This window comes from Drosophila willistoni (genome assembly GCF_018902025.1).
Source record: "Drosophila willistoni isolate 14030-0811.24 chromosome XR unlocalized genomic scaffold, UCI_dwil_1.1 Seg144, whole genome shotgun sequence".
In the NCBI taxonomy this organism is placed as follows: Eukaryota; Metazoa; Arthropoda; class Insecta; order Diptera; family Drosophilidae; genus Drosophila; species Drosophila willistoni.
This window is the reverse complement of record NW_025814057.1, coordinates 10,688,186-10,711,979: the sequence shown is the minus strand read 5'-3', so window position 1 is coordinate 10,711,979 and position 23,794 is coordinate 10,688,186. Positions and strand designations below refer to the sequence as shown.

Here is a 23,794-nt window from a genome sequence, read left to right as displayed (position 1 = left end):
AATTTCACATGCACGTCTTCGTAGGTCCACACGTTGCCAAAGTTGCTCGTCGACTGAGCGCGCTTTCAACGCAATTCACCGCTGTTAGCCTCAGCAGCAAATGCCGCCGCATGGCTAGGCAGAGACGAGGTAAGGGTGATGGTGAGGGTGAGAGTGGGACGAGCGTATGTGTGTGTGTGTGTGGGGGGGGAAGAGAGCTCTTCGCTATGCTCCAATCTGTCTGTGGGCAGTGCACAGTGGGTCCCTCTCTCACTCACTCACTCACTGACTCTCTCTCGCGCGGTCAATCTTAACGTCGCGACGTTTTGGTTGGATTTCCTTTAAGTTTAACTGAGATCTGGTTTCTGGTTATGGCCAAAATAGGTAAGGGTAAATAATATTGCTCAACTCTCTTTTTGTTCGATCTACTCTCATTTTCACTACCAATCTGATCATATTTAATTTTTTTTTGTTTGAAGATATATACACACATCAGACTTAAAAATAGCCAACAGTGAGAGGGAGAGAGAGAGAGCCAGATATTGGACCCAACTAAAAGAGAACACACACACACATTTAGAGAGAGTGGGAGAGGAAGACTGAGATAGAGAGACGCGAATTCCATTAGCCATTAGCCAGAAGCAGTCGCATGGCTTCTAGAATCTGTAATTCTACGTGTATGTACTACATATGTATGTGTGTATCTATGTAGAGATAGAGTGCGCCTAGTTAGGAGACTTAAGACGCCTACATGTCTTTCACTGCGTCATCAATTGGATTCGCCCACAACGGAATTGAAATCGATCATTGTGACTAACAACAACAGCAACTTAATAGATCAGTTAAATTTTCTATTGAAGCGTTTCTTCTTTTTGTGACAAAGTAACTGCAAATAGATTTTGAAAGAGATTTCTGCCATTCGATCTGCAGATTGCCAATTGTAAGGCTTCATTTACCAATCATTGAGTCTTTAAACCATTTCTAATAGGTATATGCCCCCTTCAATCATTTCTGTGTCCAAATTATCTCAAGTCATTTTTTAAGAGATTTTCTTAATAGAAAAGACCAAGGAATACCCCTTATAGGCACAGTAGCAGAGAAATTTCCTTTCCATTTTTTATCTCTGAACTGAAAGATTGAACTCGAAGGAAACCATAAAGTTAATATTAGTTAACCTGGATTCAAATGATCTCTTGAGAAAATTCAACTCCCAATATTTGAAGCAAGTTAAAGACTTACAGCTTCGATTAGTGCTAATATACCCTCTTAACTTAATGACTACAGGATATAATCAATAAACACTTTCGTGCGGAATATAATAAATGCAATAAGAGCAATTTCAACGTTCTTTTGTCCAAATATTCGACTTACTCATCGGGCATATATGTCAGTTTGTATATATACATATATACTTAGCATGGCCGTTTAGCTAAAGTATATTAACAGTTGGTCTAAATTAGTCCAACGATAGGTGTATTTGTTCTTTGTCACACATTTATATGTACATATATATATATATATATTTATGGAGATATGATTAGCTTTAAGTGTAACAGTTTATGAGCAGCTGTTTGGTTTTCTATAACTTTCATTAACTTAGTGACTGGTTGACTGACTGACTGGCTAACTGGCTAACTGCCTGGCTGCCTGCCTGCCTGACTGATGCGTCATTTGGCAAAAAAAACGTTTTTCATGGGAAAGGCATTTTCTTTATAATTATAATACACAATATTGTACATACTTGTACGAATTTATAGATATATTCGTAGGTATATACATAAAATCGTCGCCTGGCTGCCGTACACGCCCACACAGAGACACACACACACACACACACACAGAGAGGCAAAAGGCGGCATTCTATATAGATAGAACTGAGAACTGATGAAATTATTGTTTTTGTATTTTCCAAATATCTCGTACAACGGACTCAGTTAAGCATATAAAATTGAAATAATTCATAATTAAATATTGCACACCCAGAAAGCTCTCTAATAAGTATATGTATGTAGATAGGTGGATAGATAGAAAGATATGTATATAAAGAAATATCACAGCCACCACAGGCAATATGAAAAATCAAATTCGAAACGAAATTAAATTCATGTTGCAAAAATTTGAACACAAAAACGCAAAATATAAAACAGTGAAATCTGTTTTCAAAGGCATTGCGTGCCATTTATGGCTCCCCTGCAACGCAAACCGTCAAAACAAAGCCCAAAAAGTAGCAAATAACAACAAAAACAATCCAGGGCCAGGCCAAGTTGTGGTCATGCCGAAATCTCTATACCCTTATCCAGACACTTAATCATTCTAACGTTCTAAGCTAATGTCAATAGATGCTTCAGTTTTTGGTAATCATTATACATACATACATACATATATCTCATTCTTTAACTTTGCTGTAAGTATAATTATTGATTTATAGAATTTTGGCCACACTTTTATTGAAATTTTATAAATTTTTGTTGAAAAGTCAAACATTTTTGTGACTGACTTTTGGCCCGATTTTCCAAATAAATTCCAAAAAATTCTCTCTTCGCTTTCAATAAAAATTTTCTTTCATCCTATTAAAATATTAAGTGGTAATCAAAAATTATTCAAATAATATTTTTTGTACAAATTTTATCAATTTGCATAAGTATATATAGAAGAAAAACTTTTAAAAATTCATAAAGTTTTTAGGTATTTTTGAGAATTTATTAAAAAGTTTTTCCTAAACTTATAACCACAATGAATAGACCCACAATAATATATAGAGTACACGAAACACGGACGGACTGGGCGACACGGAATGGAGTGGAGTGGAGCTGAATGAACTAGCACGGATTGTTATTGAGGAGGGAGGAGAGTTTCATTTTTTGGATGAGTCAGCAGACTGAGTGTGTTTATTATTATGGCTAATGTGAGCTGAAATCAGAGAATAAACTAATTGAAATTGAATATCCATGTGTATATATGTATGTAGTATATACACTTAAATAGGTATGTACATATGTACCTCTATGTGTGTGTGTGTGTGTGTGTGTCTATGTATATAACCGATATTCGTTTAACTTTGATACCATCAAAGACCATTAACAAAACGTATTAACGCTGTGAACAAATCGGCTCTTGAAATTCTTCAAGTTGAAATTTATGGTCATAAATTGTTAGTCGGGTCAAACGATTTTTCATTGATTGTGAATGGTCTTAAACTAATCTATGAAAATTTTACTTCAATTGGGGATTTGACTGGGATATTTCAGTGTGACATTATTCAAAAATTAAACACATTTCTAATTTGTTTTAAAACCATAGATATAAACTTCTGGACTAATTGGTAAGAAAATATCACAATTTGTTTTTTCTTGCTCAATGTGTATTCTTATTTAACTTATATAAGTTTAAAACTTAAATAACTTATAAAGAAGTTGCTGTCGGAATTTTAAGTCTGATTTTGAAATATGTTCTCCCAAATTAAAGTTATATAATCTAGCCTAACATTTTAATTTTAAGATCAAGGATTCAATTCTGACTTAATTGATTGTATATCCTATATTATAGACTTATTGACTTGCATTTAGAACTTAGTTTTATTTAGTACATATATTTACCAGACATAAAATTGATTAGAACATTTTTTCTCTATTTTAAAATTTATAATGTGGCATTTGGCAAGACAAATTTCTCAGGACCATTTGCTTTGTCATTGAAGATCAAGTGTAAAGTAAAAGCCGAATAGCTTTAGTTGTAATTCTCAACTAGGTCTAGCATTGTAGATGTGGTATATTCTTCTCAACACTTTAACAAAGTTTGCTAAACACAACAAACAAAGTGATTATTCTTTTTTGTTAGCTGTTGATTACATTGTAATGAATGTTGTCCCATAAACACAAGTCGAACTCAATAACCTCAAAAATTAGCTTTTTTATGGGTCAATTGTGTTTGAAATCTAAAATGAGCTTAAACTTTAGAGGTAACAAAGAGTAGTACGATTTCAGTGGCAGGACTTAGGATTCATTTAAGGCTAATTGCAATTGTTATTTTGACTACCTCTACTACTGCCACTACACAATCGGACAATGAAATCACACAAGAGGTCAATGGATTTGATGCCTGAAACTTGCTTGCGATTAGTCGACAAAAAAAAAAAAACAAAATGAAATAAATTTGTGGTTTCATTCCCTAATTCATGGTATGGCAGGGAATGTTGATGATTATTTCGCAGATAATTGCCGAACGCTTTAGCCGGTCGTCAGGTGTTTTACCCAGTCCTCAAAATTTCCCACAAATGGCCAACCTAGCCACATAGCCACATAGCATGGGAGTCAAGTTTCGGTGGGCCACCTTTATCGTGAATTATATAACTGAATCAAAGGTTTTTACGCACTCCCCCACTTTCTCTCACCCACTCTCACTCTCACTTTCTCTCTCTCTCACTCTCTCTCGCGGAAAGCATTCTCTAGCTCTCGACCACAATTGTCCAAGTCCATGTGTGAAAGTAGTTCGTTCTTTAATTCTGTGTTTTTTGTGCTGTGTTGTGTTTTGTCGTCGTCGTTGTCGTTTTGTGTGTGCGTTTTCATTCGAGTGAGTGTTTTTTCCAATATTTTTTGGCGGGCTTTCGCATGGCGCATGCCCAATTCAAAGCCTTTCCTTCATTCATGGCCCTCGGCTCCACAAAATGTGGAGGAATATGCCTCATGATGCTCAGAGTTTCAGTCTCAGTTTCAGTTTCAGTCTGTGGCCAGCGTTTGAGGCGTTGTGTTGGTGCTTTGCCATCCAAAAAAAAAAAAAATATTGCAATCACACAAATTCCATCGAGAAGACTTCAAAACTTAAATACATATAAGAAAATAGAACTCTCACGCGGCGGCTGCAGCTCATTTTTTTTACCTTTCCTATTTCCTTTCTCTATTTATTTATTATTTTCTCTACATACATACATAAATATATGCTTTATGGTGTTTTCCTTTTGTTAGTGTTGTTTTTTTTGTTTATTTTTTTGTTTGTTGTTGTTTGTTTTGGTAAACCAAAGTCTGCGACATTTGAATTGTCATTCAAAGTTTTGAATATCATACACAATGAAAACAATTGTATTGAAATAGACAAAATTTCAAAAGTAGAATCAAAATTTCTGCGGTCGCCGCTGGCAAATGCTATTGCCTTGTGAGCTTTGTGAGCCTTCAGTGCGTCGACGTGGTCGTCGTGATATAACACAAGAGTTCCATAGACATAGAGTGCAGGAGAGTTGGACCGTGTCTGCTTCTTCTCCTCTACCTTCTTCTCCTTCTTCATACATATACATATATTGGTGTGGAACAGCATTGACCAGTGGCAGCAGCAGCAGCAGCAACATTTGAGACAGAAACAAGTTGAATGTAAGTAAAGCAATTCGTTTAATGATTTTAATAAGTATGACCAAAAAGCCACAAGAATGGGGTTGGCTAACATAATATTAAGGTAAATGCAAAAATTGTCTAGAAAATTACTCACCTACAAACAAACAACCACACACACACACACACAAACACACACACACACACACACATGTGTTTTATATATGGCGTAATTTGCGGCTTTTTTTTTGTACCTCGTCTCGACGGCACGCAACTTGGGAATTAACTTCCACTGAAATCCTCTTCTAAAAGGTTTGCCCCAATGCAAAATCATGCCACACTCCCATGGAGTGACGATGGCCTGGTTGGCCGTGCCCCTCTGCATTTGCCCAAATTGGTGTGAAAATTCTGTGAAACGTGACATTTAGTCAGCGATAATAATTATATTACCAAAAGCGAACGACACACACGACACAACACAACACAACACACACAGTCTCTCCATACCGATCAATGGGCAAAAAAATACAAAAATACTTGTACCCCAAGAAATGTCTCATTTAGTAGGAAAATCACATATTTCATGCTCGAGTTAAGGTTTGCTTGTTTACGGTTTATGATTGTTGTCGTTGTTGTTTTTTTTGGAAATGATTCTGGGGGGGAGAAGGGGCTTATCGATAAAGCAATTGCGAATTATTGCATTTCGAGTAAGCAAACTAAGAAACTTTGGGAGTTACTTACATACATATATGTAAAAGTAGGTAAATCTATACATTGATTTACTTGGTGTAATCGTTTTTGAATTCTTTTGCTTTTGCACTGTTTAGTTTCTTCTTTCTTCGAATTTTTTCATTTACTTAAATCTTTTTTGAAAGTAAACCAAGACTCATGATTTTTACATTTGTCTTTAAGTAAATTTAAGTAATTTAAGTTATCATAAATTTTCAAATCTTTTGTCTGTCGACTCAAGAAAAAGATGCATGGTAAGCATTGTACAAATTGACGTATTCAAACGTCGGGGTCACCAAGTACTAAAACCACTTATAAATCCTTTCACTAAATTCAATAAATCAAAATAATTTAGAGGGAATCATTTCGTTTTAAGGCTCAAAACAATTAAGTCTTTGTTTAACTACTTACTCAAAAATACAAATCAAAGTAAGAAAAAAGAGACAGAGATAAGCTTCAACCAAAGAGATTAAAAGACAAGAGAAATTTCCATTGAAATTATATTTGAAAAACTTCACTTAATTATATGTAACTAATTCATGTTTTATTAACTAATTGCTTAACTTTAACACTTCATTACGCCTAATTTCCCCAGATGCACACAAAAAATGTTCATTAAGTTACCAAAAAAAAAAAATGTGTAAAATGAAATGAAAACAAGAAAAGGGTTGGTCTCATAATCACATCTCTCCATGCATTTCATACATATGTGTAATGAAATGAATTTGACATCCTTTGACTCCTTCCTCGCTCCACCTACTTACTACATGTTCGTTTACATTGTTGTTACCTGTCTAATTATTTATTTAAATTGAGTTTTGTGTACACACACACACACATGCACAAATACGTGCTAAACTGGCCACGAAGCTCATTTGGCTTCAACTTTGACCTTGCTTTTGGGTCCTGAATGCAGTTAATTAGCTTCAACATCCGGAAAAGATTTAAATTGTGGCCATAAAACCCCTGGCAAACGAGCAGAACCCACCAAGCGACTAACTAGATGGATGTTGGTCGGATGAATGACTGCTTATTTGGATGGCTTGTTGGCTGGTTTGTCCTCAGATTACATACAATATGCAATCATAGTAGATGATTTCGAGGCGATCACATTTCACTTTTATTGCCAACAGCCATTGCAACACTTTGTCCAGGCACACAGACCTCCTGAGGTCAGAAGATGGAGATGGCAATGGGAATGGCAATGGGAATGGCAATGTGAATGGGAATGGGATTGAATAGGGCTGCTTCTGGTCAGTCAGTGTCAGCAGTTTGTTAGATATGTAGTTTTTCTGCATTCACTAGCATGTTTTGCGTTTGTTTAGGAGCTTGAGCTCTGCACAAATATTTGCCTACAGCAATGGCATCTCCTAAGAATGAAGTGTGTGTGTGTGGTATTGGGTGCACACTGCACACTGGGTCGAAACATCAATTAAATGGCATTTCAACTTTAATTTAATAATACTCTCTTAAATATGTACTTACTATTTTACGTTATTTTCACCACGCCTAAGTCGGTCAACCACACATGACCACATGGGGCGTATACGTAATTCGAGACCTGTAATCAAAATGTAGATTATTTAACAAGAATTGAAAAGTTTATTTTTTTTTAAGTAAATAGTGAAAAATATGAAAATGTCAAACAGATTTTTAAGTCCACCAAGACCATTCCAATGATCTCCCCTACATATATAGACAACATAGCGTATACGTGATATGTGTATAAAAGATTTGCTGTGACCTTTCACATTCTTTGTGGATTTGTCAAATTTTCATTAATTTTTAGTTAAATAGTGGTAATATTTTTAGTTAAATAGTGGTAATTATAATTACTAATTATTGTAATTAAATTATTGCAAGAAGAAAAACAAATGGGGAAGAGAACAAAGGCAAACACACGTTCTCTCCCGCTTTTTTTTGGGCCATGAAATTAGTAGACCAAATATCAAAGATTTTGAAATTCAAAATTCTACTTAGTCGTTTAAAATCCAGTTTTTTTTGACTCAATGGTTTTACTTCATCATACAAATTCAGCTGACCAAACACTTGACTTTGAATCTCGTTTCCAAAATTGCAAAGTTGCGAAAATATCCAAGAATTTGAGTAAATAAACTTTGGGAATTTATCGATTTAGTAGCCCAGTGTGACAAAATAAAAAAAACTGCAGGAATTCTGGCATAGTTTGCTTAAGATAAAAGATTTTAGACAAACACACCAAGTAATAATAGATGATAATGAAGACGAGATGCTTAGTCATTATAAAATTGGTTTGCAAATCAGTGAAAAATAATTAGGAGAGACAAATTAATGGAAAGGCTTAAGGCAGGCTCATTAATTAATATTCTTAGCTAAAGAAATTAAAAGTAAAGAACAACGAAATTCGTTGAAAGGGCAAGAAACTAATGTTACAATGATTCGCTTATGGTATATCCTTGTTTAACATGTCATTCTTTTGTCCCCAAAGAAGTCCTTATCATAAATATAATAATCACTCAAAATATGTAGAAATTTTTCACTTAGTGACCTTCGGCTTATTTATGATTTTTCATGTTCAAAAATTGAACCATTTTTATGGTAAAATAGATTTAGCCGGCATTTGCCTGTGTTTTGTTGTTTGTTTTGTGCTTTGTGTTTTGTGTGTGTGATTTTCTTTCTGTTTTTTTTTTTAGCTTGATGTTAATAAAACATTTTATGACAGCAAGTTTTGCCTTAGCCGGCATTTCTTGACTGGTCTCGTACTCTGATCCTTGTGCCCCATTCAACATCCTTACTCATCAGTGTGTGTCTCTGTGTGTGTGTGTGTGCCAGTCCATTGACTTCTTTTGGCCTCAGACAAAGCGGCGCTATTTGGTTGCCATTCTGGCTGCTTGTCCCTTTGTCCTGTTGTCCTGTCAAGTGTGGCAAACATTTTGCTTTCTTGTTTTGCCTCTCCCACATATAAAATACGATACATATTCACATATACATATATGTACACACACATGTGCGGAGAAAAACAGGCCTCCTTTTTAGTTATACTCTACAAAGAGACATGGGCTTGCTTTGTTCCCATTGCTTCTACCCATGACCTATGATTCATGTCTGTCCGAGAATAAACTTTCCATATAATAATTCCTTCAGAGAAACCTCAGAAATATCCGAAATCAGGAAATATATTTGCATTTAACATTTCATTTAAAAGTAAAATTTTGTAAATGACTTTGTTTTGCTTCCCCAAATTGTTGCAATCTAGAGTAATATCTCTTATTAGGTATCTGATATACACTAATGGTTTCAACAATTTCACAAACCCCTCGATCCAAGGGTATAAAAACTTCGTCATGAGGGCCTAGCCCCGAATGGTTTTTGAATTTATTTAAAACTGCCTGCCTGGCAGCTAAGAAACAAACAAAACTTAATCGCCCGTGTGTAAGCGAATGTATGTTATTTCGTGTGTCCTGTATGTCCTTCTCATGGTTGAGACATTTATTACAATACACAAAAAAAAAAAAACAATATATATATATACCAAAAATATAAAAACACACAGAACCACGCATACTACATAAATATGTGTGTGTGTATATAGAACATGACAGGAAGGAAAAGAAACTGAAAAACACAATATCATTTTGCACAGTTGCCTGAGCCCGGGGACCAAACAATTGTAGGCCCTCTGGGGGCTACCGGTTTTTCCATTTCCAAGGAATTGACTCAGCGATGGAGTCATAAAGCGCCAGGCCCAAACTCTCAATTCTCTGCTGATCCGGACCCTTGACTCGCTGACTGCTAACTTGTGCTGCCCCTCGCCCTTGTCCTCGTACTCGGGCGGTAGGTGTGCCATTTAGTTGTGTCCCCTTGGTTTGCATGTATTTTATTGCCCATGTAAAAAAAAAAAAAACAAAAAATGTCTGAACGATATAATTGACTGCCAGCAGGGGAGGTGGGCGTGTTTATATGTGTGTGACTGTGAAGCGAAGGCCGAATCGAGCTAATTTATATGCATAAATAAATATTTCAAATGACATTGGGTGAAAAACACGGTGGGACATAGTAAATCTACCGATTGATGGCTAATGATAATGAAAATTGTATGAGCAAGACAAAAAACAAATATAATAATAAAAACAAGTATGATTATTTTCTTGTTTGAAAGTGAAAAGAAAGCCAACCAAGTTGGCACTCAATGCCAATGCCGGGCTATATAATTTGATTAAATTTTCCCATAAATTTCCACTTTGCTCAGTTTTTTTTTGGGGCGCCTCAAGGCATGCAACACTTTTTGTTATTTTTTTTTGCATTCCTTACTTTTTTATTTGCCTCCTTTTCGCTTTTCACTTGAACTTGGCAAACGGCCCACCATCTGAATACGATTTCATTAGAAAATGTTTGCCCAATGATGGGCTCTTAAAATATTTGGCCATTGGCTGAACAAACATTCCAAGTACAAGCGCACAGCATGAGCTTACAATTGCCCACGGAGAGGCTCTTCTTGTTTCCACTTGTGCCTGAAATAAGTCAATAAGAGTAGTGAGAGAAAGACAGGCTAGTCGACTGCAAAATTTATGACTGCGTTTAGCGAAAATGCAAAGCAGAACATCATCCATAATCACTCAAAATAAAAAAAAAGCAATGGCAAAGAAAGCGAACTACTAAAAGTGTCACATCAATTGAATTGAATTGAATTGAATAGAAAGAAGAGGGGGCTCGCTTGGTCCTAGCGTGGCTATTCTCGTTGCATACTCTTGTGGGCAGTCTGTGTGGGATGCCTGTGTTTGAGTGCTGCATACTTTGTACTATTTTTAGACACAGTGTCTGATGCACTAGAGTGCAAAATCCATCCATCCATCCATCCGTCCATCGACGACATCAAGCAATTTGGTCTGATCAATTGGCTCCGATACACCTCTGGGCTAAAAGAGTCGCGGGAATTTGCCGGACTGCCATCATCCATACTTCTGTCTAAATGTCTTGTCGGTCTGTCTGTCGGTCTGTCTGTCTTGTATGTCTGTAATTTCGTAATTTCATTTCAAGGGTTCTTGTTCTTGCTGGTATGGGGGGAAAGTTAGCTGCCAGCCAGCGGGTTCATTAGTTGAGCTGACTGTTAAATGACAGCTGCTATGTCCCTGGCACACGTGCCTTATCTTGCTGGCATCTTTTGAGTCCTCCAGCCCATCCAACCCACAATATGCCTCGCAAGTCAAGTGTGTCAGTCAATTTAATACTTGTGTGGCTCTCGTTGACAACGTGCCGGGAATGAAATTATAACAAAGCGACACTTTTACTCATTGCTACACAACACAACTTGACGCAAGAGAATAAAAAACGTATAAAGGAAAAACTTATGCAAATTACATGGACCTACTTTAAGTGAGAGACTGTGTGTGTTATGTAAGATTCAGGATGGATTCGCGCTGGAATGCATGTGCTGGGCAAGGATAATGGTAGGTGGCTTAGGGCGGACGGGGGTGGTGTAGGTTTTTTTTTTGTTATATATCTTTTGTTTCGCAAAACCCGACCAACTGTTGCCTACTGCTGTTTGAGGGCCAAACAAGCAGCCAAAACAAAAAGCAACCTTTGGCATTTCGTTTTTCAATTCGAATGACAATCCATGACAATCCACCAAACCGTCCCCCCTCACACCTCTCACAGTCTGCCTCATACCATTCTTCATAAATGAGATGCCACAAAGCCAACGTCAAGGTTTGTTTACTTCCGCCAAAAAACAAAAACAAGAAAAAAAAAGGAGAAGAACCAGTCGGCAGGTGGCTGCAGGTGGAGGCGCTGTTTTTGTGGTTGTTGTTGGTGGTGCTGCTGATGGTGGTAATGGCGGTGACCGTGACAATGCAGAGACAGCTTGCACTTTGGCCACTTTGCCACTTTTGCTGTTGCACTTTTATCAGGGGCATGCCTCAGTCATACAATGCCTTCAGACAGACAAAAAATGGACACCATTTAGACATACCAAGTAACCGCCAAAACAACCACCCACTCCGGCCGCCTCCATCTGTCGTCTTCCTACTACTGCACTTTTACATTACCCTTGTCCCTGAACTTGTCAAATATTATGTACCTACCTAACATAAGAATATATAAATGAAATTCACCTTAATTTTCTTCTACTCTTGCAGAGCTGCTACTCTGAACTCATTTTGTTTTTTTGTTTTATTATTTTTATTTTTGGTTTTTTGTTTTTTTTTGCCTTTGACGCTTTGGACCGAAATTCCTCGTTTGACAATTGAAGGAACTGAGTCGCAACTTTTAAATGAAGAATCATGGGGAATGGCATGAACAAGGTAAGCAAAATATAAACTGAGCAAACAAACTACTAACTACACGACAAAACCCATCGATTTCAAGGCTAAAACCTAGATAATTTATTATAGCTATAGAAAAACGGTAGGAGAGAGACGGATATTTGATTTCATTTAAATAAACAACATTTAACCGACCCAAGCAATATAAACAATCACGAACTAGGGGAAATTTGTCCATTTGTTTTTTAAGCATTTAAATAAGTAATCAATAGCCAAGCAAAACATTAAATATTATTTTGTTGCATGGCCTATTAAATATAAACTAAAAATGCTATTACAGAAATAAAATAACAATAAAACATTGTATAGTTTTTGCCCAAAACAGTATGCTATATATTATCTAGAAAGGCAAATTCTCTTTCAAACGTAAATCAATTCTGTTAAGACAGTTTGTAATTGGAAATTAAAATGAAAATATTTATGAAATCATACACTGTCCAAAGACCAAAGGACTTTATGACCAATCGGGGGGGCCAAATTTATTTGAATACGGAACCTTGAAGAGGCATCCGACAAATATTATCAGCGAACAGGGCTGATAAAATCTAAGTAATGCTCTTTTTTTGAAAACTAAAGTATCTTGATCAAAAAAATTAACCTTTTTTATTTTTTGTCATCATATAGTTTAAAGCTCTCGCCTTCTTGTTGTTTTTATAATTTACCTTTATGCCTGAGACTTTATGACAGTTCAAAAATTATAAAAAGTGTTAAACTGGTCCCCTAAGTGGCTTCCCTTAAAATTATAAAAAAAAAAAATAACGATTTCTATTATATATTTATATATGTATTTTCAAATTGCTTTATTGTTTAGATACTTATAGTTTATATGATGAAGAATTTACCTATATTAGGCTAGACAGTGACCACAAATCGTTTAACAAAATAAGTCTTAACAAAATTAAACATTGTGACCAAAAAAGGTTTACAGTAATTTTTAAAAAATTCTGCAAAATTCGAAATAATCTAAAGACATAATAAAAGTCAAAGTTATTTAGTTACGTTTATTAAACTTTTGTCTATTACATAAATATTCCAATTGCCATTCTGAGAAAATAATTTAATGCTTTGATATTTAATCTATAATTATGGGAAATTTTTCGATTTCATAAACTGAGTTTAATAGTTTAATAATGGACAAATTGCCTAGCTTACAATATTGCCCAGTCCTAGACCAGTCTGGGCCTGTGTTTGGGCCTGGTTTTGGGCTTAGGCCGGGGGTTGGTTAGAGTAGCTCTACAATAAAGTATAATTTATTTTCATTTGCTGCCATCAGAGATAGTTGTCAAGGCAACACGCACGCCCCAAACAACAAACAAAAAACAACAGAATATACAGAAAACTAAATAGGCTTTCATTTCTAAATGAAATTTATCAGAGTAGTCAAATCAAATTATTTCAAATACTCAAAATACGAAATACAAACGATACGAAAATGAACTGGCATATGGGAGAGGTACATACATGCATACAAACATAGATAGATTGATGTGGGAAATCAAATTAAGATATTTAATTGCATTCCATTTTGTAGGTCTTGCCGGGACTGTATGTTGGCAATTACCGCGATTCCAAGGATCATCAGCAGTTGGAAAGGTTCAAAATCTCTCACATTATAGCCATACATGACAGTCCGCGGCGTCTGTTGCCGGTAAGTTTGATGGATCATATGAAATTCGGAAAAGGTTATACTAAATCATTTCATTTCGTTTCTAACAGGACAAACACTATCTCTGTGTGATGGCATCGGATACACCAGACCAGAATTTATCGCAATATTTCTCAGTTTGCAATGATTTCATACATGCGGCTCGTTTGCGTGAGGGGAATGTGTTGATACATTGCCTGGCGGGGATGTCCCGGTCGGTTACTGTGGCCGTGGCCTATATAATGACAGCGACACATCTCAACTGGAAGGAGGCATTGAAGGTAGTGCGCGCTGGACGCGCTGTGGCCAATCCCAATGCTGGTTTCCAGAGTCAATTGCAAGAATTTGAGCAATTCAAACTGCCGGAGGAGCGACGACGATTACGCGAACGTTTCCCATCATCGGCCCTCGAGCAATTGGATAGGCTGAAGGTGGTCATGGCGTTGGATAATTATCAGGAATTATTGCAGAATCGTGACATCTGTGAGGGGAATTGTTCGCGTGGTGAAAAATGTCCTACAGGTGCGAGTACATCCGCTGATGGTGATACATTAGAGAATGGCGAAAGAAAACAGAATGTGTCCTATACTCTCAGATTTGTGGTTGATAAGTGGAAGGCACGTGTGTTCGAGCAGGTGCACAACGATTTGTGTGACAATACGTCCGAGGGTGGTGGGGTCTTTAGTAGCAGCTCCGGGGAGGATGTAATGCCAAATGTTCGTTACTTTAATGCCGATGGCGGTAATATTGGTCGTTTTGTTAACAATCTCGACGATGATGTCGAGGACGATGTGCGTCACAGTGCCTGCACTGCCCATATGAAACGTATGGCCAAGAAGTTTGAAGAGGAGAATCGTGTGCTCCAGCAGCCGACATGTGCCATCAATACCAACTCAATGTTGTCATCAAATCGTCGGCGACGCCGCAGTTCCACCAAATCCGATTCGAGACCCAAATCATGACTTTTCAACTCTCTTTTTAAATTTGGAACATAAAATAAAAATAAAAATAAAAATTGCATCATGATTTTTTGTTCATTTGTTCTTCTCTTGTAGGCGTCTGCAACATGGACCCAAGCAAGGGTCTGTTTCGACGCCGTCCTTCCAGCGCATCAACGCACTCGCGTCTACGCGCCCAATCCTCCAATGCCAATGCTTCGTCCAGCTCACTGAGTGTCAGCAGTGTGGCGGCCCAATCCTGCCCAACATCGCCCAAGCACTCGCCTCTGCCGCTGCCCCGACGCTCGATGGGCAACACCGAGCGTATACCCGAGGATGAAACGGCCTACGATCAGCAGCCGTCTCCCCACATGGCAACCACCTCCAGTGAGGCAGCCGAATATGCGGCTGCCTTTGAGGATGCTCGCCGTGAACAGGAGCAGTTGAAGAGGCAGCAGCCGCAACGTTCATCCAAGCCAAGTGGTTCGATGTCGTCAAGTGCTGCCGTTGCTTCGTCTGCCACTCCAAGAATCAGTAGTGCGGGCAGTGCCAGTCGCAGGGAAAACAGGAAGGAGGAGAAGGAGTCCAGTGGCAATCAATTGCAACGCAGTGCCAGCACTGTGAGCGGCTTTGGCATACGACCGCGTAGTAGTCCAGCTGGTCTCCATGCCTACACGGGTGAGTTTAGTTCCAAGATTTTTGAACAAGATCTCCTCAGGATCTAAAATGTTTCCTTTGTGAATTCTCATTTGCAGGATCGGTTCCCTCTTCGGTGCATGGTTCGCGTGTTGATTTGCGAGAGGTTGATAAAGGATCGGCCATTTATTTGGGTTGTTCGGCACCGCGAGCCTCCACATTATCTATAGCATCATCACGGGGATCGTCTAGTGGCTCGGCCCCGCCCTCACCTTGTAATACGCCTCCCGCCAGTCCCAGACACGGAGTAAAAAGGTCAAATATTTAACAATATTCAAAGACTCCTCAAATGCTAATCTTCCTATTGATCCTCCTCCCACAGATCCACCAGTCTGGTGAAGAAGCCAAGATGAAGTCATGTGCTATGGCCAAGCACGGGGAAGTGTTTTCTATCAACTACTAATACATCGGTCGACCCTCGACACACTCGTAAATGAGAGAGAGAGTGGACCGATGGAAGGATATTCAAAGAAAAACTGTAATCAATTTGCACGCGCGCGCGACCTGCATTATCTTCTGTCTCTCTCTATTTGTCTTTTGAAAGCAAAAACCCTTAGGGTTAAATGAACCCAATACAAAAAGGGGTCCTCCTTTTTAATCATACTACTAACTAAAAACTATATTGGCTTATAAATTAATATCTACTTAGAAGCTAAATTGCTAAAAGTTGTTGATCAATTTTTTTAAACCCAAAAAACAAAAAAAAAACACATGGAATCAAATGAATCAAAAAGAAGAAAATATAAAATCTAGATTATTTTTGTCAGAGACGCATTTAAATATATATATAAATGATTATATATATATTATTTAGCGTATTTATTGTCAGAATCGGACTGACAGCAAGAAGTAAAAACCAATTTGTTAGTTTTGTACCGTAACGAAATAGAACATTGAGAAACAATAATGGTTAAATTATGATTATAATCTTGTAGATGAATTGTTGTTGATAAACCGAATATTTTGAAACCAAAGCGTTATATACATTCATAATACCTAGTTGATATACACCAATATGATGGCATATGTATGATTATACATACATACCTATATATACACAAATATATATATACATATATATATATATTGAGATTGGAGATTGTTATTTAGAATTGTTGCATTATATGAACAAAGTTTATTAGTCAAAACCCACAGAAATCCCTTAAAAAAAACAAAACAAAAACAAAACACAAATCACACACAAGCAATATATGGAAGATTTTTCGAAATTAATGTGTGCTTTAAAGCTTGTGGCTTAAACTCAATTGAAATTGTATAACAAAAACAAAACAAAACAAAACAACAAAAAACAAAATTTGAAATTTGAAAATTTTTGCAAGCTGGAAAAGAATCAAATATTTATATACCTACTTATGTATGAAATTAACTAGAGAAACAAGCAAAACAAAAAACAAGAAACAAAAATTAAAGTGAAGACACACAAACAAATGCACAAATCGGTTTTAAACTAATGTTATGTATATATATATACATATACATATAATATGTATATATATATATATATATATGAGAATCGTTAAGTTTGAAAATTATAATACAATTATTATCTGTCTTGAAGACAGCAATAAAAAAAAAAGAAAATAAAATAAAAAAAGAAAACCCAACCAAATTGGCTAAATAAAACTACAAAAATAAATGGATCGCATGGTTAATTTACGTTTTTTGTTTTGTTTTTGGTTTACTATTACATAAATATTGTTTATACGATTTTTGTTTAGTTTAAACAACGACTAGATTTATAATCACTCTCACAATAATTTTTCTTTTTATATATATATATATGTATATAGCATACACTAGAAGCGACATAGAATTTTCCACAACGAGAAAAACAAACAAATTCTACTATGATTCCTGTAATTGATTTAGCTATTTAGTATTTAATAATTTTTGTTTTTTCCTTCTTTTTTTTTGTTGTTTTTGGCAGTCCTCCTTTGAAGTTAGACCTCCATGTGATTCATTAATAGCGGCGTATTGGCAGTGGGATAGGAAGATGGACGCCTTTTGGCTGGCAGAGTTCCAAGTATTTCAATACTTTGGCAGGATAATGTCGTCTCCTCATAGCGTGAGTGATTCGATCCACCCGATGAGCGACGCAATCCCGTATAGGAATCCACTTCGAGGAGTGCCTCATCACTGCAATGATGACATTGATTAATAATTAATGGTGTTGACGACGACGATGATGATGATGGGTTGATTCCTCTTACCTATGATAGCGATGATGTTCGAGTAGACTGCCGGCGGCAAAGCGCAATTTCTTTGGCGATTCGAGACTCGAGGAGCGTGTCAGGGAATTGCGTGGCAAGGTCTTTTGCTTCAATGATGAGCGTATCCCGTACTCGCTGGTGGTTGTCTCCTGTTGCTTGATGGTGCCCTGAATGAATTTATTGAGAGCTCGCGAGCCCCGGCGCTGGGAACGTTCATAGGTACGGCGAACTCGAGCCTCTTCATCTTCACCCAGCAGCCAGTAGGTACGTTGCTCGCCCTTGCCTTTCATGGAGATAATGCCACGTTCCTGGCAATGATAGCCTCCAAGACGTTCCAGCAGTTGACGACACTGCCAGCTGCAATGGATTTTCAGGGGCACACCGCTCGACTCCATGCGCGAGGCGGTGTTCACAGTGTCGCCAAAGAGACAGTAACGTGGCATTTTGAGACCCACAACACCAGCGCAGACGGGGCCCGTGTGGATGCCAATGCGAAGGAGCAAACGATTGGTGGGCCTGTGACGGATTTTAAACTCGGAGACGGCGCTGAGTAAATGCAAGGACATGGTTGCTATCTCGGCAGCGTGAAGATCACCATTCCGAAGGGGCAGGCCAGAGACCACCATGTAGGCATCGCCAATGGTCTCCACTTTGTAGACATCGTAGTGGCCAATGATCGAATCGAAGCAGGTGTAGAGATCGTTGAGAAAGTCCACCACTTGCAGGGGGGAACTTTCCGCCGACATGGCCGTGAATCCCACAATGTCACTGAAATAGATGCTAACCTGTTCGTAGTGCTCGGGATCGACTTTGTGGCCCTTTTTCAATTGATCGGCCACACAACGTGGCAGCATTTCGTGCAATAGGGCGTCAGTCTTCTTCTTCTCCTCCTGCAACTGGTCCGTGCGATCGTCAACAAGCGCCTCCAGATTATTGGCATACTTCTCCATCATGGCCATCATATTGTCAAAGATATTTGGTCTCATGCCCTTCCTGAGAGGACGTAGCTTGGCCCTAATTGTTTTGAAATCGGGACGATCTTCGGATCTCTCTACCCAGCATTCTCTCAAGCACTCGCTGACACAATCGAATGCCGTCTCCAGCGGCTGCAGCGATGGCCTATACGGATGCAGTGGATCCTGCGGCGTGAGCACCTTTTGCAGACACTGCATGGGCGTCAGACCCGTCTCGCCGAAGGGTCCACGACGCACATGCATCTCGTACAGTATAATGGCAAAGGAATAGGCATCACCACGCTGAGTGCCCATGACTAGGGAAGATGGACCCTGCCTGAGGAGTTCCGGTGCTCGGTATAATAACTCTACAAGACGACATGCCATTAGGGGATGGTGAATGGGATGTGGGGAGGAAGCAGTTTGATTCGTTACTTACTCAAACACTTGGCCGACATGTGCTGCATGTCCGTGGAACTATCCTCAATGCCCTGTTTGAACGCAAATAGCCCGAAGTCTGTTAGCTTGACCACCCAACGTGAGTCCACCAGGCAATTGGATGTGCACAGCGAGCCATGGAAGCGAATGGGCGATTCGTGCAAATAGATGACGCCCTGCGGAAAGTAAAGTAAATGAAATGAAGTTGGGGGGAGAGAGAGAGAGAGAGAGAGAGAGAGAGAGTGTGAGTGGTTAGTCGATTTGCCATTAGTATAATGTTACAATGAAACACAACTGAAAACAGGAGCGAGCACTCACGCGTATAATGTCCGCCACCATGGAGGCAATGAACATATTGTCCAGCTTGACGTCTTCATTCTCCAGTATGTCCTGTGAACAGTAAAAATGTATTTGTGTGTCTTGTGTGTTTGTTTAAAGACATCAATTAGAGACTAACCTTAAGACTGCCACGAGTGCAATATTCACTGATAATGCAAATATTGGGTGGATCTGTGCAGGCTCCGATAAATGCGCAAATATTATCATGACGAGCATCTCGAAGCTGCAAATAACACACATCTGAATGACAAAATCCTTCCAAGTATCCTTCCCCATTTTCTGGACTTACCAACTTGAGTTCCTTTTTCATTTCGCGTGTGATATCCACACTCTTCTTTCGCACTTTCTTAATAGCATAGAGCTGTCCCTTGTATAGGCCGATCGGTGTGAATATGGTTGTATAACGAAAATCGGCATCCGGATTGGAACTTAAGCTAACCTGACTGGTCCGTATCAGCGGATGAGTGGACTGCGAAGGAAGACGACGCGGCATTTGATTTAAGAAATACTGTGTTGCCAGACATGCAAGAGGCCAGAGACAAGATACGACTTTGCAACTTAGACATAGATTAACTACTTTAAAATCGTTCTATACAGTGAGAGCAAAATTATGCAAAGCTTCAGAGAATGAAACAAGCTGAAAACCAAAGCCGAAATTTTCTTTAACCCTATAAGAATGATATGGCTAACAGATTCAAAAGAAGATCTAAGAAATCGATTGATCCAAACAGGGAAAAAAAAGGACATAGGCGTTGAAAAGGGGTGCTCATCTCATCTCTATAACTCTATTTCATCCCTGTCTAGATGAGCCACTGCTACAAGTCAATGTATGTAGAGATATCCTTAATTGTTTGAGGTTAAAGCGAAGCTCTCATAGTAAAGTACAATACGTTTATGTTGTAAGCCAAATGGAGTAGAGCTTCAACCATCATATACTCCCATTCCACGTACTCACACACACATTTACTCACAGTTTTCTAAGGGTATTAGCCGTACAGCATCTTCTTTGGTTACATGACACTGCATTGTTTACATCATGACAAAGTCCTAGTCATCAGTAGTAGTACTTATATGTGTATGTATATATTTAGAACATATAATACCCTTTTAGCTAAAGCATTTCTCTTGTGGCTGACAGACGTCAGTCAGTCTGCTGCCGGATGCAATTCCGAGTTGCCCGTTCTCAGACGCATCATTAACTTAAATACAGTCATTTTAACTTTGTAGGCGGTCATGACATGGACATGAACGTGGACGTGAACGCGAAAATGAATGTGGACATGGACTTACACGCGTCTGCTTCTGACTCTGTTGCTCCCGTTCGTTCTCGTGCATCTGCACCTCGCGAAAGTCTATCTTCCAGAGGAGACTGTCCAGCTCCTGTTCGTAGCGCCAGTTGCGATATAAGACCAACGAAACCAAACCCAACAGCAGAAGAGCTCCACCCGCTATTCCTGCAGAGATTTCGCCAGTGTAGTCTGCCGCAATAGATAGTTAGGAAGTAGAATTAATTGAGCTGACATTTTGACTGGAAAGTTGTCTCCCTCTTTATGCCACAACACTTACTGACACACTTCTCGCCACCGAAACCACATCGCGGTTCAGCTGCCGGACGTTGGCCACTCACCCACTCTATGGGACTATACAAATTGAGATCCTGCGGGAAAAGACCAAAGGATTATATAGACAACACAACAAAAAAAAAAATAAACCATAAAAAGCAAACGCAGAAAAAGTAAGAGCAAGTTGCAGAAAAAGGGGACAAACTGAAGTGATGTATTTATGTTGGTCTAATAGTACACAAAAGCGCTTACCTGCTGCTGTATGAGAGGCAAGCAAGTGAAACGATGCAAAAACGGTTAAGATTAGACAAAGAAAATGTGAGAGAAAAGGCGACGAATGGCGGTATATATATGGAGAGAGAGTGAGAGATAGAGAAAGAGTCAGAGGGTATTACTTACAGGCAGCGATTCGCTTATATTGCTGGAGCCTTTGTGACTGAATGTACCAACGGGTAAGAGACCCATCACCGTCTGATTCCGGCTATTGCGTACTTTACCCCTCGCCAAGACTGTATAGTTGCCAGCTGCATCGCCATTCTCATCGATATACACATGATAACTGTGTGGAACGGGTGGAAGGGAGTGGTACAAAAGTGGGTCTTAGGCCATCGTTTTATTCAAGATTCGCACTAACTCACCCCATGGCACTGAGATATCGTGAGCCCTTGATGGCCGACACAATGGCGCTGCCATTTTTGGGTCTACCGCCAGACTCTAGGACCTCTATTAGGGCATTGGCATAGAGATGCACAGCATCATAGAGATAGGCTGCTTCGGCGCTTATCTGCAAATCAAATGGGTGATTTGCTATTTCAAAAGGAAATGCTAAAAATGATTAGAGATTAGAAAGCTTCAAACCTGCTTGGCACCACCAAAAAGGCCCAGAGGATTGGGAAAATTGAATGGTGGTCGTTCCATGTATTTGTTAACCTAAAACGAAAAACGAGCGATGAGTGACAATTATGAGAGAGCTAGGGCCCATCAATCAAACTGAGCCAAAGACCCCCACCTCATTGGCAAATGTGGCAAAGGAAACTGGCGCTGTGGGCACAATACCCAAATATGACTGAAAAGCTTGAACAGCTAATGGTTCAACTTTCTCTAGCAATAGGCCACGTAGATATTTCTCTGGTTTGGCTGGCTCATATTGCTCAATATCAATGCCAACGACAAAATAATCGCCATTAGTTAAAAGTCCACGTCTCTGTAAGCTGACCATAAGTCCCACATGCTCATAGTAGTGACCCAAAATGAGGTAGACTGTGAAATGAAATCAAATCGAAATGTTAACAATCAAAGATTTTTTTCTTATAACTCACTCCTTGTATTCACATAGGTTTGTTCCACCAGCAAGTCAAAAGGATTCGCCATAAAGCCATGATGATAAATGGTATTCCATGTACGAATATCCCTAATGGTGACCCCAGCAAATGTTAGAGTGTTTAATATGGTCTCTGCCACTGGCTGATATTGACTGCTAACATCATCCAGATAGAGGAAACTAACTTGTGTCCAATTGAAGGCCAAAAGAAGAGCTACAACGGATTTCGAGATCTGTGTATCGGGCGGACGTGTACGGGCAAAGGTGGGAAAATCCGCCTTATTCGATGGATCACGATGCGTACAATACTAATCGAAGAAGAAAGAGGCGATTGCAACTATCTCATTGTCAGACCGAAGGAATTGAAGTATGCAACTTACATAGGAAATCATAGGCAGATTAAAAGCAGCTGCCATTCGTCCCTCATGGACACAGGTCTCCTGCGGTCCAATATAAACCGACACCTGCTGTGTCCAGAGAGCTGCTGTCTGTCGTATGCTGGCCACTTCATCACCAAATGTCTCGGCGACCACGAATTCCAGTGAATGACCCAATTTGTGCAATTTGCCAGCGTTCACCTGATCCACAGCTAGGGATATGGCGCCTGATATGGTAATGCCTGGACGTTGATAGTCCAGATTACCTGGACGACGTTGCGAGCCGGTGAGATAGCCCAATGTGAAGACTTCGCCATGGGTGGGTGAATTCAGCTGAAGACACAACTGGAGCAGGAGTAATAAAAGTCTAGAGTAACGTTGACTTGAAGCAGCAGCAGCAGTACGACCAGCAGCGAATAAGGTTCTCAACATTGAGGATTAAGTGCCAAAGAACTGATTTTCTCGTTTTCTTGTTGCTTTTACTTTTGTTTTACTTTTCTCTCTTTCTCTCTCTCTCTCTCTCTCTGTTTTTTTCTTCTTTGCTTTTGCCAGGACTATTAATTTAAATGGAATTGACGGAGGGCAGACTTTGGCTCTGATACTGATTCTGGTGTCGTGGTAGCAGATGTTCTTTCTTTATGGGAATGCAACATTTTTGTTGATTTTGCATTTTTGTACCACTCGAGATGTTATGGTTCTTGTTGTTCTTGTTGTTCTTGCTACTGTTTTCTTTGTTGTTATTGTGGGCGTTGTTAATTACTTTCTCGACTTTACTTGTATGGTCCAAGCCTCTGGTTTACGCGTTGAAAGGACTGTAATCAAAATGTTGCACGGTGGTTTCAATAAAAATAAATAACAAAAATTCAACTAATTCCAACAGAAAATAAATTAGAAAACACTTGATTTGAGTTTTTTTTTCTAATTAATGTTCCATTGGTGTGCATTTTCTTTTCACTTGTTCACAATTGA

At 38.8% G+C, this 23,794-nt stretch overlaps 2 protein-coding genes across 5 annotated transcripts; one reads left to right on the top strand and one right to left on the bottom strand.

The window, feature by feature from the left end:
• Positions 1-4,974: 4,974 nt before the first annotated feature.
• On the top strand, positions 4,975-16,323 carry LOC6639606 (dual specificity protein phosphatase 15). 3 transcript variants are annotated; one of them, XM_002061612.4, is made up of 7 exons: positions 4,975-5,339; positions 12,253-12,304; positions 13,857-13,973; positions 14,042-14,492; positions 15,026-15,586; positions 15,664-15,859; positions 15,927-16,321. In XM_002061612.4, exons 2-7 carry the CDS (start codon positions 12,284-12,286, stop codon positions 15,955-15,957), a joined length of 1,377 nt encoding a protein of 458 aa, XP_002061648.1. In that variant the 5' UTR covers positions 4,975-5,339; positions 12,253-12,283; the 3' UTR covers positions 15,958-16,321. The 3 variants fall into 3 exon arrangements, with proteins under 3 accessions (XP_002061648.1, XP_023035090.1, XP_046868117.1); XM_023179322.2 differs by lacking the exons at positions 4,975-5,339; positions 12,253-12,304 and adding an exon at positions 13,695-13,778 and having other exon boundaries at positions 15,927-16,323; XM_047012161.1 differs by lacking the exons at positions 4,975-5,339; positions 12,253-12,304; positions 15,026-15,586; positions 15,664-15,859; positions 15,927-16,321 and adding an exon at positions 13,701-13,778 and having other exon boundaries at positions 14,042-14,988.
• Positions 16,324-17,438: 1,115 nt separating this feature from the next.
• On the bottom strand, positions 17,439-23,326 carry LOC6639327 (speract receptor). 2 transcript variants are annotated; one of them, XM_023181712.2, is made up of 14 exons: positions 22,829-23,326; positions 22,447-22,756; positions 22,137-22,387; positions 21,986-22,057; positions 21,766-21,911; positions 21,527-21,686; positions 21,132-21,222; positions 20,856-21,043; positions 19,855-20,073; positions 19,684-19,788; positions 19,545-19,616; positions 19,228-19,402; positions 17,836-19,156; positions 17,439-17,761 (listed from the first exon to the last, which is right to left on the bottom strand). In XM_023181712.2, the coding sequence occupies exons 1-14, from the start codon at positions 23,255-23,257 to the stop codon at positions 17,566-17,568; spliced, it is 3,735 nt and encodes a 1,244-aa protein (XP_023037480.1). In that variant the 5' UTR covers positions 23,258-23,326; the 3' UTR covers positions 17,439-17,565. The 2 variants fall into 2 exon arrangements, with proteins under 2 accessions (XP_023037480.1, XP_002061649.1); XM_002061613.4 differs by having other exon boundaries at positions 19,855-20,034.
• Positions 23,327-23,794: the final 468 nt, after the last annotated feature.